Source organism: Hydra viridissima, unplaced genomic scaffold (assembly GCF_058129835.1).
Source record: "Hydra viridissima isolate aposymbiotic clone 2 unplaced genomic scaffold, HvirCarnegie_v1 scaffold_4, whole genome shotgun sequence".
In the NCBI taxonomy this organism is placed as follows: domain Eukaryota; kingdom Metazoa; phylum Cnidaria; class Hydrozoa; order Anthoathecata; family Hydridae; genus Hydra; species Hydra viridissima.
In genome coordinates, this window is record NW_028324303.1 from 1500395 (window position 1) to 1512593 (window position 12199).

At 28.9% G+C, this 12199-nt stretch overlaps 4 protein-coding genes across 7 annotated transcripts in view; all 4 read left to right on the forward strand.

Annotated features, from left to right (window-relative positions):
• Positions 1-12199, forward strand: part of LOC149889350 (uncharacterized) — a 51135-nt gene that overhangs the window by 34755 nt on the left and 4181 nt on the right. The window contains exons 1-3 of one of the 3 annotated variants that reach the window (XM_090085280.1): positions 10629-10683; positions 11364-11415; positions 11489-11743. The exons of 1 other annotated variant lie outside the window; for it this stretch is intronic. In XM_090085280.1, coding sequence (XP_089941406.1) covers positions 11388-11415; positions 11489-11743 — 283 coding nt within the window. In that variant the 5' untranslated portion in view covers positions 10629-10683; positions 11364-11387. Of the gene's footprint in view, positions 1-10628; positions 10684-11277; positions 11744-12199 lie in introns of those variants that run through there. One more of the 3 variants, XM_090085279.1, reaches the window with a different exon arrangement.
• The window catches only part of LOC145182441 (pinin-like), a 173635-nt gene that overhangs the window by 25635 nt on the left and 135801 nt on the right, over positions 1-12199 (forward strand). The window lies entirely within an intron of this gene.
• The window catches only part of LOC145183454 (damage-control phosphatase 1-like), a 161432-nt gene that overhangs the window by 25629 nt on the left and 123604 nt on the right, over positions 1-12199 (forward strand). The window lies entirely within an intron of this gene.
• The window catches only part of LOC145182677 (protein YIPF3-like), a 153228-nt gene that overhangs the window by 25628 nt on the left and 115401 nt on the right, over positions 1-12199 (forward strand). The gene's annotated exons all lie outside the window — the stretch shown is intronic.

Sequence of the window (12199 nt, forward strand, 5' to 3'; positions counted from 1 at the left end):
AATTTGAAGTCGAACTTCAAACCTTAAGTGCGACTTGAGCGAATGCATAAATCGAACTTCAACTCAAGTCAGACTTGAAAACCGCCAAAAATAGACCGTTTTCAAGTCTGATTTCAAACCAGACTTAAGAAAGCAAAAATTCCTTCCTAATGCAAGAAGCGGACTTGAAATTTCAAGTCAGACTTCAAATCTGAAGTCTGACTTGAACGGAATGCAAGAAGCGAACTTGAACTGAAGTCAGACTTGAAAAACGAGAATTCTTGAATTTTCAAGTCATTTTTTCAAGTCTGCTCCAGACCAATCTTGAAACCAAACTTGAAAAAAAAAAAAAAAAAAATCGCCATAATCATTTTGCTGATGCGTAACAAAACTTTACTATTACTATATACAACCTTTTTACAACCTTTGCAAATATGAAAATGAGTTTTTAACAAGCAAAAGTAGTTACTTGGGTATATTGATGTGATTAATTAAAAGATTACATTGTGAAAGTATATTTGTCAATGAATTTATTACAGAAAACTGAATACCAACATTGTGAAATCGTGTGTCTTTTAAAACATCCTGTAACTCGTATGTAATGATCCAACATGTCATATTTTGATGCCATTAGAAATGCTTATCAGCAGGTCGAACTTCTTAGCATTATCAAAGGCTGTTGATTAAGGCACGTTTATGTGATACAGTATAAAAGTATTCCATTTAGTAATAAACAGTTGCAGTTATACAAAGAAGTGATACGTGTAAAAGGAGTAAAAGAGAGTTCATGAGAAATAGTTACAACAATATGAAGTATTTTAAAAAAACTTGTTTTAAAACGTTCAAAAATGAATCGGTATGAGCTGAATTTTAGAAGAAGAAATATGCCAAACCACATACCAAGGCTTATTATTAACAGAGTCAATAATAAACCTTGGTATGTGATTTGGCATATTAGCCATTTGAATTGAAATGTTCTTAACCACTTGGCATGTTAGCCATTTGAATTGAAATGTTCTTAACCACTCGACAATCAGTCAACTGTTTGTCGAGTGGTTAAGAACATTTCAATTCAAATGGCTAACAAAAGATATCAGTACATAAAGTTTCCAACAGAAGCTGATTCTTTAATAATTCAGCAAAAGTGATTAGAAGTTTTCATGGATATCTGATTTTGTTATTTCATACAAACTTTGAACTTTTATTAGATAAAGAAAATATTTATATTTATCAACCAATATTTAGATTTTACCAAATTCAAGGATTCCCAGGATGTATAGAAGCAATTGATGGAACACATTCCTATAAGAATTCCTTGTGGAGAAAACACAGAAATTTCGAGAAGAAAAAAGGGATTTTTTTCTTTGAATTGCCAGGTCATTGCAGGTGCTTCAAAAGAAATTTTATCTGCTTGTGTTCAATGGCCTGGAAGTGTTTAGGATTCATTTTTTTTTGCTAACTCAGCTATAAAACAAGTTTTTGAAGCTTGCCAACATGTTCATGTTTTAGGTAATTCTGGCTATCCTTGTAAACAATATTTAATGACACCTTTTTGTAACCCAAAAATGAAAGTGAAATCAGATACAATTACAGCTTAAGAAGTACACACATGTTGAATGTTTTTGTTGAATATTGTTTTGGTATATCAAAAAAATGATACCCTTGTCTTAACATTCCTTTACGAACAAAACTGCAAAATTCCATAGATATAATAATATCCTGTTCTGTGCTTCACAACATTGCCCTTCTACAAAATGATTATTGTGGAGGCAATGAAATACAAAATAGCAATGAAAAATATGGTGCTGAAGCATTCACAAGAGATATTTTTGTAGAAACAAAGAGAAATCAAATTTTAGACTGATTTTTATTTTTTAAATTTTGTCTGATTACGGATAAAAAATTTGTGTCTGATTATGGATAAAGGTCTAATAACAAAAACATTATTTGCAAATGTTTATACTGCATATTATTTCAAAAGAATTACATTTTATATTTCAAATTAGTATTACATATGAAAAAAACAATTTCACTAAAAAAAAAAGGTGATAAATTAAAACATTCTAAAAAAAAAATTTGGATCTGATATTGTTTGAAAATAATCATCCTCACATAGAATCATTCTGTTGTATTGCTTTTTTAAATTTTTGTGAAAATTTTAACTGCGAGATTTTTTTTTTGAATAAATTTCCATTTTAATTTCATGTTCTTTTTTGTTTGTATTGTTGGTTTTTCTGGAGTGAGTTTTTTTTTTATATTAGTTATTTCTATTTGTTTTTTTGCATCAGTTCTTTATGAAGATCATGAATTTCATTTTATTGCTTTTTTGTGTTTTTTTTTTATTAAGAGATTTTTGCTTAACCTTAAATTTTGCTCTTTTTCATGTGTTAATGAGCAAGATGCTATCAATGGTTTCTTAAAAGTTTTATTTTATGTTTCTATAAGTGGCTCAATAATTTCAGAAGACCTGTCTCCATATGTGATCTTTGTTGACTTACATATGTAAATGGTATACTTACATATATATATATATATATATATATATATATATATATATATATATATATATATATATATATATATAAAATTTAAGTGACATCTTTAATAGTATGTGTAAAAGTATTATAATTATTAGAACATCATATACGGTATCATACTATTATTTCTTTTTTTATGTAATATTTCGGCTCATATGGTGAGAGCCATTATCAAACTAATAAAACCGTTTAAAAATTATAATAAATGTAATCAAATTATGTCATTGCAACGTCAGATATTCAAGATCTTTTAGTTTTACAAAAAACGGTTTCCAATGGTGAGTCATCACCAAATTGCCATTGCCGCGATTTTACATGTTTTCTTTTGGTTTTGTGCATTGTATACGTTGTATTTCAATGGCCTCACGAATTTTCCTTGTGTAGTTGTTTGAAATTATAGAGAGTGTTTTAGGTTTCTCCCAGTTTATTTTACCATTACAATGTTGTGAATGTTCGACTATTCCAGATGTTTCCCAGTTGGCTTTTGTAACGTTATTTTTATGTTCTTAAACTCGTGTGGAAATCTTTTTTCTTGTTTCCCCAATATAACATGCGCCACATGTGCAATTAAGTTGGTATACTCCTGGATAACTATTCGGAGGCAGTTTAGATTTGTTTCGGCAAAGTATATTGACTAAGGGATTACCAAAACGAAAGACTGTTTTAACGCCAACTTTACGAAATTCTTTTCTAAGTAAATATTACATAAAAAAGAAATAATAGTATGATACCGTATATGATGTTTTAATAATTATAATATATATATATATATACATATATATGTATACGTATATATATATAGTATTATGTAGTATTAGAATTGAGATAACTAATTTTGTTAAAAATAGTTTTCTCAGTATTTGTAAAAAAAAAAAAAACATTTTCATTGAAGTATTAGAAAAAAGACAAATAAAAATACATTCTAGTATAGTATCCCCAAAAAGCGTCAAAATAAGATTATCTTTTTTCTAGAACATTTCCGTGTATTTTAATTCGAATAGAATCTGTTAAAATGGAGAAATCAGGAGATATTGTCTTGATCACTTAAGTGGTACATATAAACAACCGTTGTTTACCTACAACTTAGGATTTGGAACTGAAAGTGCCGAGATGAATTTACTTTTGTAATGAAAAATACATAGCAAAACTGTTTTTTTTTTTTTTTTTACTGTTAATAACTTTTTATTTAATCGTATATTATAAAAATATCATTACACGAATTTCAGTAAAAGGTTTTTCCCGTAAAAAAAAAAATGTTTTGCCGCTATTGGTTGCGAAGTGCATTTTCCGATAAGCGCCCTTAATTCAACGCCTCGACTATTTTTCAAGTTCGACTTTCTCAAGCACGAACTTGAAATTTTCAAGTCTCGTTTACGCATTCGTTCAAATCAATTTTTCAAGCCTGACTTGACAAAGTCGAACTTGAGATTTCAAGTCGAACTTGACTCAAATTCGGTTCTTGCATTCTACCCTAAATCTTGAAAAAGCAATATAATGTTGTTGGCATTCATTTCAAAATTCGTGACGTCACAGACTCTAATGCCTAACCTCACACATTCAAACGCGTAACACATTCAAATCTGCAACGGCTACAGAAAAATTAACAAGTTTTGAGCGGGGAATTGCACCTTTGCGACATTTGAAGAAGCGTTTTACTTTCATTTTAGACTGTTTGGCTTTTTGTTTAAAAAAATTATTAGGTTTGGTTTTCTTTGGCTTTATGTAAAAATCACTCTAAACACAAAGTTTAATACTTTTGCCATTTTTATTTCTGTTGTAATATCCACTGAAGAATTAAACGAAAGGCCAGAAAACCAGGTCTATTGCAGGTAGTTAGTGAATTTTGAGCTACTCCCGAGCCGTCACACATTAGAGTCTGGGACGTTACGAATCTTTGAAAAGAATACTAATTACTAAGAGTGTATTATATTTTCAAAACTTCTTTTTTTTTTAAATTTACCAAAACATTACATGCTACAGTTTGTGGTACAAAAGATGGCGAGGTTTATGTAACAGAAAAACATATTGCTCTCTTAATACATGATGAGACAACTTTTTTGTTGCATATATATATAATTTACTTAATGCAATAATATATTTTATGCACTAATCTATTTAAAATATATTTAAGTATGAATATTAATATATTCTTTTAAATATATTTGATATATTTAAAAGAATATCTTTTTGTTATAAAAATGATTTAAGTATTTTATTAAATATTACAAATAATATACTAATAATGTACGTAATATAAAATATATTACAATTTAAGTACTTCTTAAATACTTTAGTGTGCATATTTAATATGGAGTTAGAAAATGCCGCGTCACTGAAAATGGGTTTAATTGGAGGTATTGCAGGAATCATGTTTCTTCTGTCCGTTAAAAATATCTTCTTTCATGCTTTTCTTCAATATGTACAGCTGTTTGAGTATGACGAACATGCTTTTGTGGTGATCAGCCAAATAACTAAAAATTCATTAATGAACTTTCTTGTTTGTTGTGATTCAGATGGTCCAATTAGTGATTCCAATCAGAATCACTAATTGGACCATCAATTAGTGAGTCCAATCAGAATCAATTAGTGAGTCCAATCAGAATCATCAGAATGAATCTTAAAAGAGTCATCAACCCTCATTCTATCTGCATCTTTTCTTTCCAATTCTGTGAAAAGATCTGCATGTTTTCTTTTGAGGTGCTTTCGCAAAACACTTAAATATATATATATAACTATTATACATATTTTAAAGAAATATTATGAAAAAAAACCATGAGATATCCGATTTTATTACCCCACTAGCGAGTAGTTCCGAAATACGGGTTGTTCCGATAACTGGGTAACAAAAGCGGGTAGCGTCTTAAATAAAAAAGTAAACAAATTAAAAAAAAGAAATTTTTACTTAGTTTTATATTTAAGAGGTGATAGCACAATGTTTAAAAAAAAACTATTAAGAATTGAGTATTAATTCTACCTACTCCATATAAGTATCAATTTTTAGCTCATTAAAAATTAATGGCGTATTAGTTAGCATGACATTTTCTGTAATAGTTATAGAACAATATGAGTAACAGAAGTCACCACCACCAAAGAGGTGGGTTTATGAAGAAAAAATGTTACTTTGTGTGATTAATGGAGTTGAAAGTCAAAACCAAAACGTAAGACGATAAAGATAGCGAATAAAAGTGTAAAATGATACTAGTTGCTGTTGAAAGTCAGTATTTAATTCGCTTGTTGTTCATATTCATAGTTTTGCTAAAAGATGTAAGTTTTTAACATTTTGCTTTTCGTCATTGCGTATTATTTAAAATGCAATATCAAGCTAAGAGGAAGAGAGATTATTTGATACTAAAAGAAAAATTCAAAAGGGCTACTTTTTTGCTTTTGAAAAACCGAAACCTATGTAAAACACAAATATACTTCATTGCTATGTTGAATTTTGTAAACAAAATGCCACGCTGCTAAAAAGCGTCCCATTTAAGAGTTAAATGTTCATCTGCTTCATCAAGGAGTTTTACCTGACTAATTTTAATCCATAAAAAAACATTTTATGAGCATCCTCTCAAAAACATGTTATCATTGTTACATTGTGCAAAGTCTCTTTGCCATTCATTATTGCTTATGAGACGAAATAGAAAACATATCTCAACAGTGTCACCTCTCCTAAAAATGCAGTAAAAGAGAAATTTTGAAGAAATAGATTGCAATTAAAAGGTGTTTCAAAATTTGTGATTCGTTGGCATCACAAATTTATTTGTGGAATTGTGTTTTGCATTTTTTGCCTTTTTTTAATAAACAAGCAGGGGGGTCTTGGAACATATTAACTTATAAACGTATTTAACTGGAAGTTTGACTTTTTTTCTGAAGGAACCCATTTCAAAGAAATGCTTATTTGTATAGTTGGTTGAGCATAAATAACTTGTTTTTTGTTCAGTAAAAAATCATTCCATAATTGGTCAATGACAGGCGATTGGCTTTTGATAAAAAATGACCTTAAATAAAAACCAAGCATTCCTCAAAAATAGTCACTTTTTCTTTATAACGTTTTACTAAAAAAACAAATACAGCATATCTTTAAATATGTTGTTTCTTCGTTTTATATGGTGTGCGTGTGCGTTTGTGTGTAAATCATAAATACTTAAATTATTGTAAATTGTTACTATTAATGTGATTAAAAATGTAGTTCTTTATACAATGAGCGCATCAAGAAGTAATCAGTTACAGATTCATTTTTTATTTGAACATTAAATATTTCATATTTTGCGTAAATTTAGAACAATTCCAAAGGTTATATTTGCGTAGACCTTTTAACCCTTTTATGCTCTGGGGTGTTTTATAACAACGAATTAAAATAAGCTTCCCCAATCCAAAAAGTGCATCCTAACCAATTGAAAACAATATTATTTTAAAAAGAACTGTTGATTAGGGCTGTGGAAGAAGTCTATTTTACTATTTCAGAGTACCACTAACATTTTGTAGATGATATTTTATGGGCGAGGTTGGTACTGGGAGCAGACAACGAATGCTACTAATTTAAATGATTTTTCATTCTGATCTTGTTGTGAAAAAATATTTAATGCTAGTTTCACATCGTCCTCTTCTTACTACTCATTTATACTTTTGTTTATTTCTAACTTTTTGACATAAAAATAAATAAATAAAGTTAATTTGTTGTTGTAGAGCAACACTGCACTCCAACGGTATAAAATCCAATCCATTATTATTATTGATTTATGCAATGAGATTTTTTAAATAAAATATCTTTTTTATCATTTAACTGTTAAAATGTTTAACGATTAAAATATTGTTGTTGTTATTATTATTTATAATATCGTTATTCTTATTTTTAGTTATTTTAATTAGTAAATATTATTACTGTGAATGTGATTATATATGTTACTTATGGTTAAATTGAGTACAATGCTATATTATTTACTGGGTGTGCTTTGTACATGTGTGTGTGTGTGTGTGTGTGTGTGTGTATGTGTGTGTGTGTGTGTGTGTGTGTATGTGTGTGTGTGTGTGTGTGTGTGTGTGTGTGTGTGTGTGTGTGTGTGTGTGTGTGTGTGTGTGTGTGTGTGTGTGTGTGTGTGTGTGTGTGTGTGTGTGTGTGTGTGTGTGTGTGTGTGTGTGTGTGTAATTTGATGCAACTTATTTATTTTCAGAGCTTAAAGTAAAATAAGTTATGGTACTGGTAAAAAAATTTTATTCTTCTAAACACACACAAAGAGTTTTTAGAAAGTTAGTTTCTGAAGCTTTGGTCATAAATTTTGACGATAGTGATGTTGATAGTGATAATACTAATAATTGTGATTTCGAGAATGCAAATATAGAGAAGGATTTGTGTACAGTGATTTTACTTGCTCAAAATCTGAGTTTAAAGTAGATGAAAATTGAAAGTTTGTAGATGAAAATAGTTGATGAAAGTTCTGATGATGAAAGTATCAATATCAAAATAACTTCAGCAAATAAATTTCTTTGTCATGTACATTGTTAGCGTAAAGTTTCTATCCAATAAGAAATCAATACTTTTGATGGCGAGCCTTTCCCAGAAGCACCTTATCCAGAACTAACACCTTATCAGTACTTTAAACAAACTTGATGTTCTGAAATAGTTGATCTAATTGTAGAACAGACAAGTTCGTATAGTGCAAATTTGACAGATAAATCAATAGCAGTGATAGATAATGAATGAAAAAAAAATATTGGTGTTTTAGTTTTGATGTCGATAGTTAAGCTTCCACATCAGAGATTTTACTGGAGTAATGAAACTCGTATGCCAAATATACCAAATGTAATAGATGTCATGACTTCAAAGCAATTTAAGAAAATAAAACGGTATTTGCATTTTTCAGGTAATGATAAATCACTTCCCTTAAACTACCTTAACTATGACAAATGATTCAAGGTGCGACCTCAAATTCAACTTATTTTAAAAAACATTAAAAGTATTTCACAAGAAGAAAGTCATTCAATAGATGAACAAATTTTGCAAACAAAAAGAAAATCTTTTCTAAGCTGACACCTTCCTAAAAAATCTCATCAATGGGGTATAAAAGTATTTGCTAGATGCGGTGTTTTTGGAATTGTATACGATTTTGAGATTTATTTTGGAAAATGTTCGTTGAAAAAAGATGAACTTCCAGGTCTATTGATGGGAGGCATCGTTGTATATCGCTTGACACAAAGTTTAACGAGTGGTGTTAACAACAAACTCTATTTTGATAACTTTCTTTCATCTATCGATATTCTTCGATTGCTAAAAGCGATCTTTACGGATTGTTGCTACAGTAAAAAATTTTTTACTGTAGCAACAATCCGTAAAGATCGCTTAAAGGATGCAAGTAAAAAGTTACTTAATGATGAAGATCTTAAAAAAGCTGGAAGAGACTCCTCTCACTATATAACTGATGTTAATTTAGGAATTTGTATTGGTAGATGGTATGATAATATTATTGTGCAACTCATCTCAAATTATGTGGGAAATGAATCAGGTAATCCTGCTGACAAGGTGGTCAAAAAAGGATAAAAGATTTGTGACTATTGATTGACCCAAGATTGTTGAAATTTAAAATAAGTTGATTTATGCGACATGCTGCTAGAGACAAACAGTGCGAGACAAAGTACCGTGAGGTTATATGCATATTTTCTATTACTGTATTGGCATATCTGTATAACAATAGTTTGTTTTTGTATTGTCGTCATATGAATCAACAACATGTTTCTATCAAGAATCAGCAATCACTGTCACAGTTTAAAACACAAGCCGGAAACTGTTTGTGTAAAGCTGGAAAAGATATATTACTTGCAAAGCGCGGGCGCCCATCACTTGCTGCAGAAAATAAAGTAGCTAGAAAAGAGACGCCCACCAAACGTTGAAAACCCTTCTAAAGATAATAGATTTAATATGTGTAGCCATTTCCAAGTATTTCAAGAGAAACAAAGTTGTTGAAGGCAGTGTGGAAATGGTTTTACTTTTATTCAATGTATGAAATGCAAGATGCAAACCAGTGTCTTTTAAAAGCAAGAAACTGTTTTAATGAGTTTCATGGAATCAACCAATAATTTTTAATGTTTTTTAATCCACTACCAGTTTTTTTCTTGTTGTTTGGTCAGCATCCCTCTTTAACTGTTGTTAACGTCCCTTTTTGACTGTTATTTTTATTTTTTTTACTGTTTTAACAAGTGTAGTGTGGAATTAACTTTGCTAAAACTCAAAATTTTTTGTTTATTAAAAATACTCAATTAGCGGGCAGAGTCGTTGTTCCATAACTACAATTTCAAATGGCATCTTCACATAATTTTTGCATAATTTTTTTTTTTTATGTCATATTTTTATTGGCATAAATGAGAATCAAAAAAACAAAGTTTGGATTTTTTTTAGTTATGGAACGATGAGTGGAGCATAAAAGGGTTAAGTTGTAACCTGCAAACTCTTTTCACAAAGTATTATTTTGAAAATATTTAAAGTTTAGTAACTTTCTTGGTCATCGTATTTACTCTTTCGTTTCCTTCCAGCATTTTACTTTTACATGAAGTATACGCAAATATTTCGTTAATAAAATAAGCAATTGCTAAGAAGCGAGAGTGAAAGATGAAAAAAATAGTTGATGCATATTTACTGTGGAAGTTATTAAAGTTATTAAAAAGTAATTGAAGTAAAATAATTAATAAATAATTCGATTAAAAGTTGTAAAAAAAGCGATTGGAGTGAAATTTAATAAAATTTATTGATAATATTTAAATGTAATAACTGTAAATTTTACATTCAAGTTAAAAAAATATATATATATATTAAAACATTTTTTATTAAGACTTTTTTATTGAAATTATTAAATTTTCCAAATGCATTTCATCGAATTGCTTTTTTTTCTTTTGTTTTTTTTTTTTTTTTTTTTTTTCTTTCGTTCTTCTTCTAACGTTTCTTCGAAACAAGATTTCGCTTTCAAAACTCACAGTTACTCGATCGTATGGTTAATTTAAGTCTACTTAAACTCATCGATAATTCTTCGTATATAAACTATGAAAATCTTTCGCCCAATTTTAGAATAATAACAATCGATTTTCTCTCTACGCACGAGTGTTTTTTTTTTAATTTAAACATCTCTTAACTAATTATTCAACGACTTAAAGCAATCTAAATTTCGTTGATAACTGCTTTCGTTCGGTAATTTTTCATTCTACAAATAAATTGATTTAATTTTTATCTTTAGATTTTTTTTTTTTTTTGTTTTTTATGTTGCATTATTCAGATGTTTTTTTTTTTAATTGATTAAATACATAGTTTCAAGAAAAACAAATTAAGCTTTGCTTTTAGCCATCAAGTAGCCGTTCACAATAAGCGTCTGCGTATCGTTTCATTTCTGTATCTTTATCACTCCGATATGATATTGGAAAAAAAGTGTAATCGGAATGACTAGAGTTCCGGTATACACCGGGATTTAAACTAACTACAGTACCGGTTAAAATTTTTTTAACGATGTTTTGTTGTAATCATTCCGATGACACTGTTTTTTCCAAAATCGTTATGATAACGATACGGAAATGAAACGATATGCAGAAAAAGTAAGCCCTAGCGCTTTTTTATCATTTAGAAACAGAAATTCCGTTTTTTTAGATTAACTTAGTTTCAAATTTTGATTTCGAAGTTTCAATTCACCTTTGGTTTCGTTTCATAAGTTGCGCTAATTTTATTTTTTTGATGCGTTTTGCAAACATTTTTTATGCACCACGCAAGTTTATGTTTATTCTAGAAAATGTTTTCGTTTATTTAATTTTGCATTACCAATCAATAAAAAAAAAAAAAAAAAAAATCAATCGGTTTAACAATTTTTTTTTGTTCATAAGACGGCTTTCAAAGATCAAATCGTGATGGGGAACGCATTTGATGATATTAAAGGTAGCTTCAATTTTTACAAGTTTTCAACAAAAGACGTGGTTTCAATTTTACGTAATAAAACGTTGTCTTTTAGTTGAGAAGATCCCACAAGATGTATTTACAACACTTGCCGATAAGTTAACTTACGATTGGGAAAAATTTGCTCGATGCTTTTTGATTGACGATTCAGCAGTCGACAAAGTTAAAGAAAAATTCATAACAATTAGAGAACAGACTTTTCAAATACTAAACCAATGGCGTAAAGATAATCCATTAAAAAAATGGCGAGATATAAAAGACAGATTAACTTTTTGCGAGCGAAGAGATTTGGTTAGTGAATGTGAACAAAGTAGGTTTTTATAAATTTCTCATTTATATACACCATTTACTAGAATTCGAATGAAAATGATCGATATTTAGGATAAAATTTTAAAGTCAAACTTAAAAAGATCCACGGGAGAATACTTAACTTTAAATGAAATGCTTCCATCATTCACTGGATTTTTAACCTATATAAATATTTAAATCGTTGAATTAAGAGATTCTAATAATGACTCTCTTAAATTTAGAAAATACGAGTTAAGTTTTTAAATAAATGAAAATTTTCATTAAAACGAAGATTTGCACCTGTAGAAATGTTACATTTTTAAGCATTTAGTTACTGTATACTTTTTTCTTCAAACCATCGTTGTAATTGCGTTTCTATCGTCTAAATCATTTACATGATAAATTATATTGTTGTGTCCTCAAAATTGGATGAAAGTTGGTTGCGTATTTATAAGAACAAAGGCATATGTATTTGTAA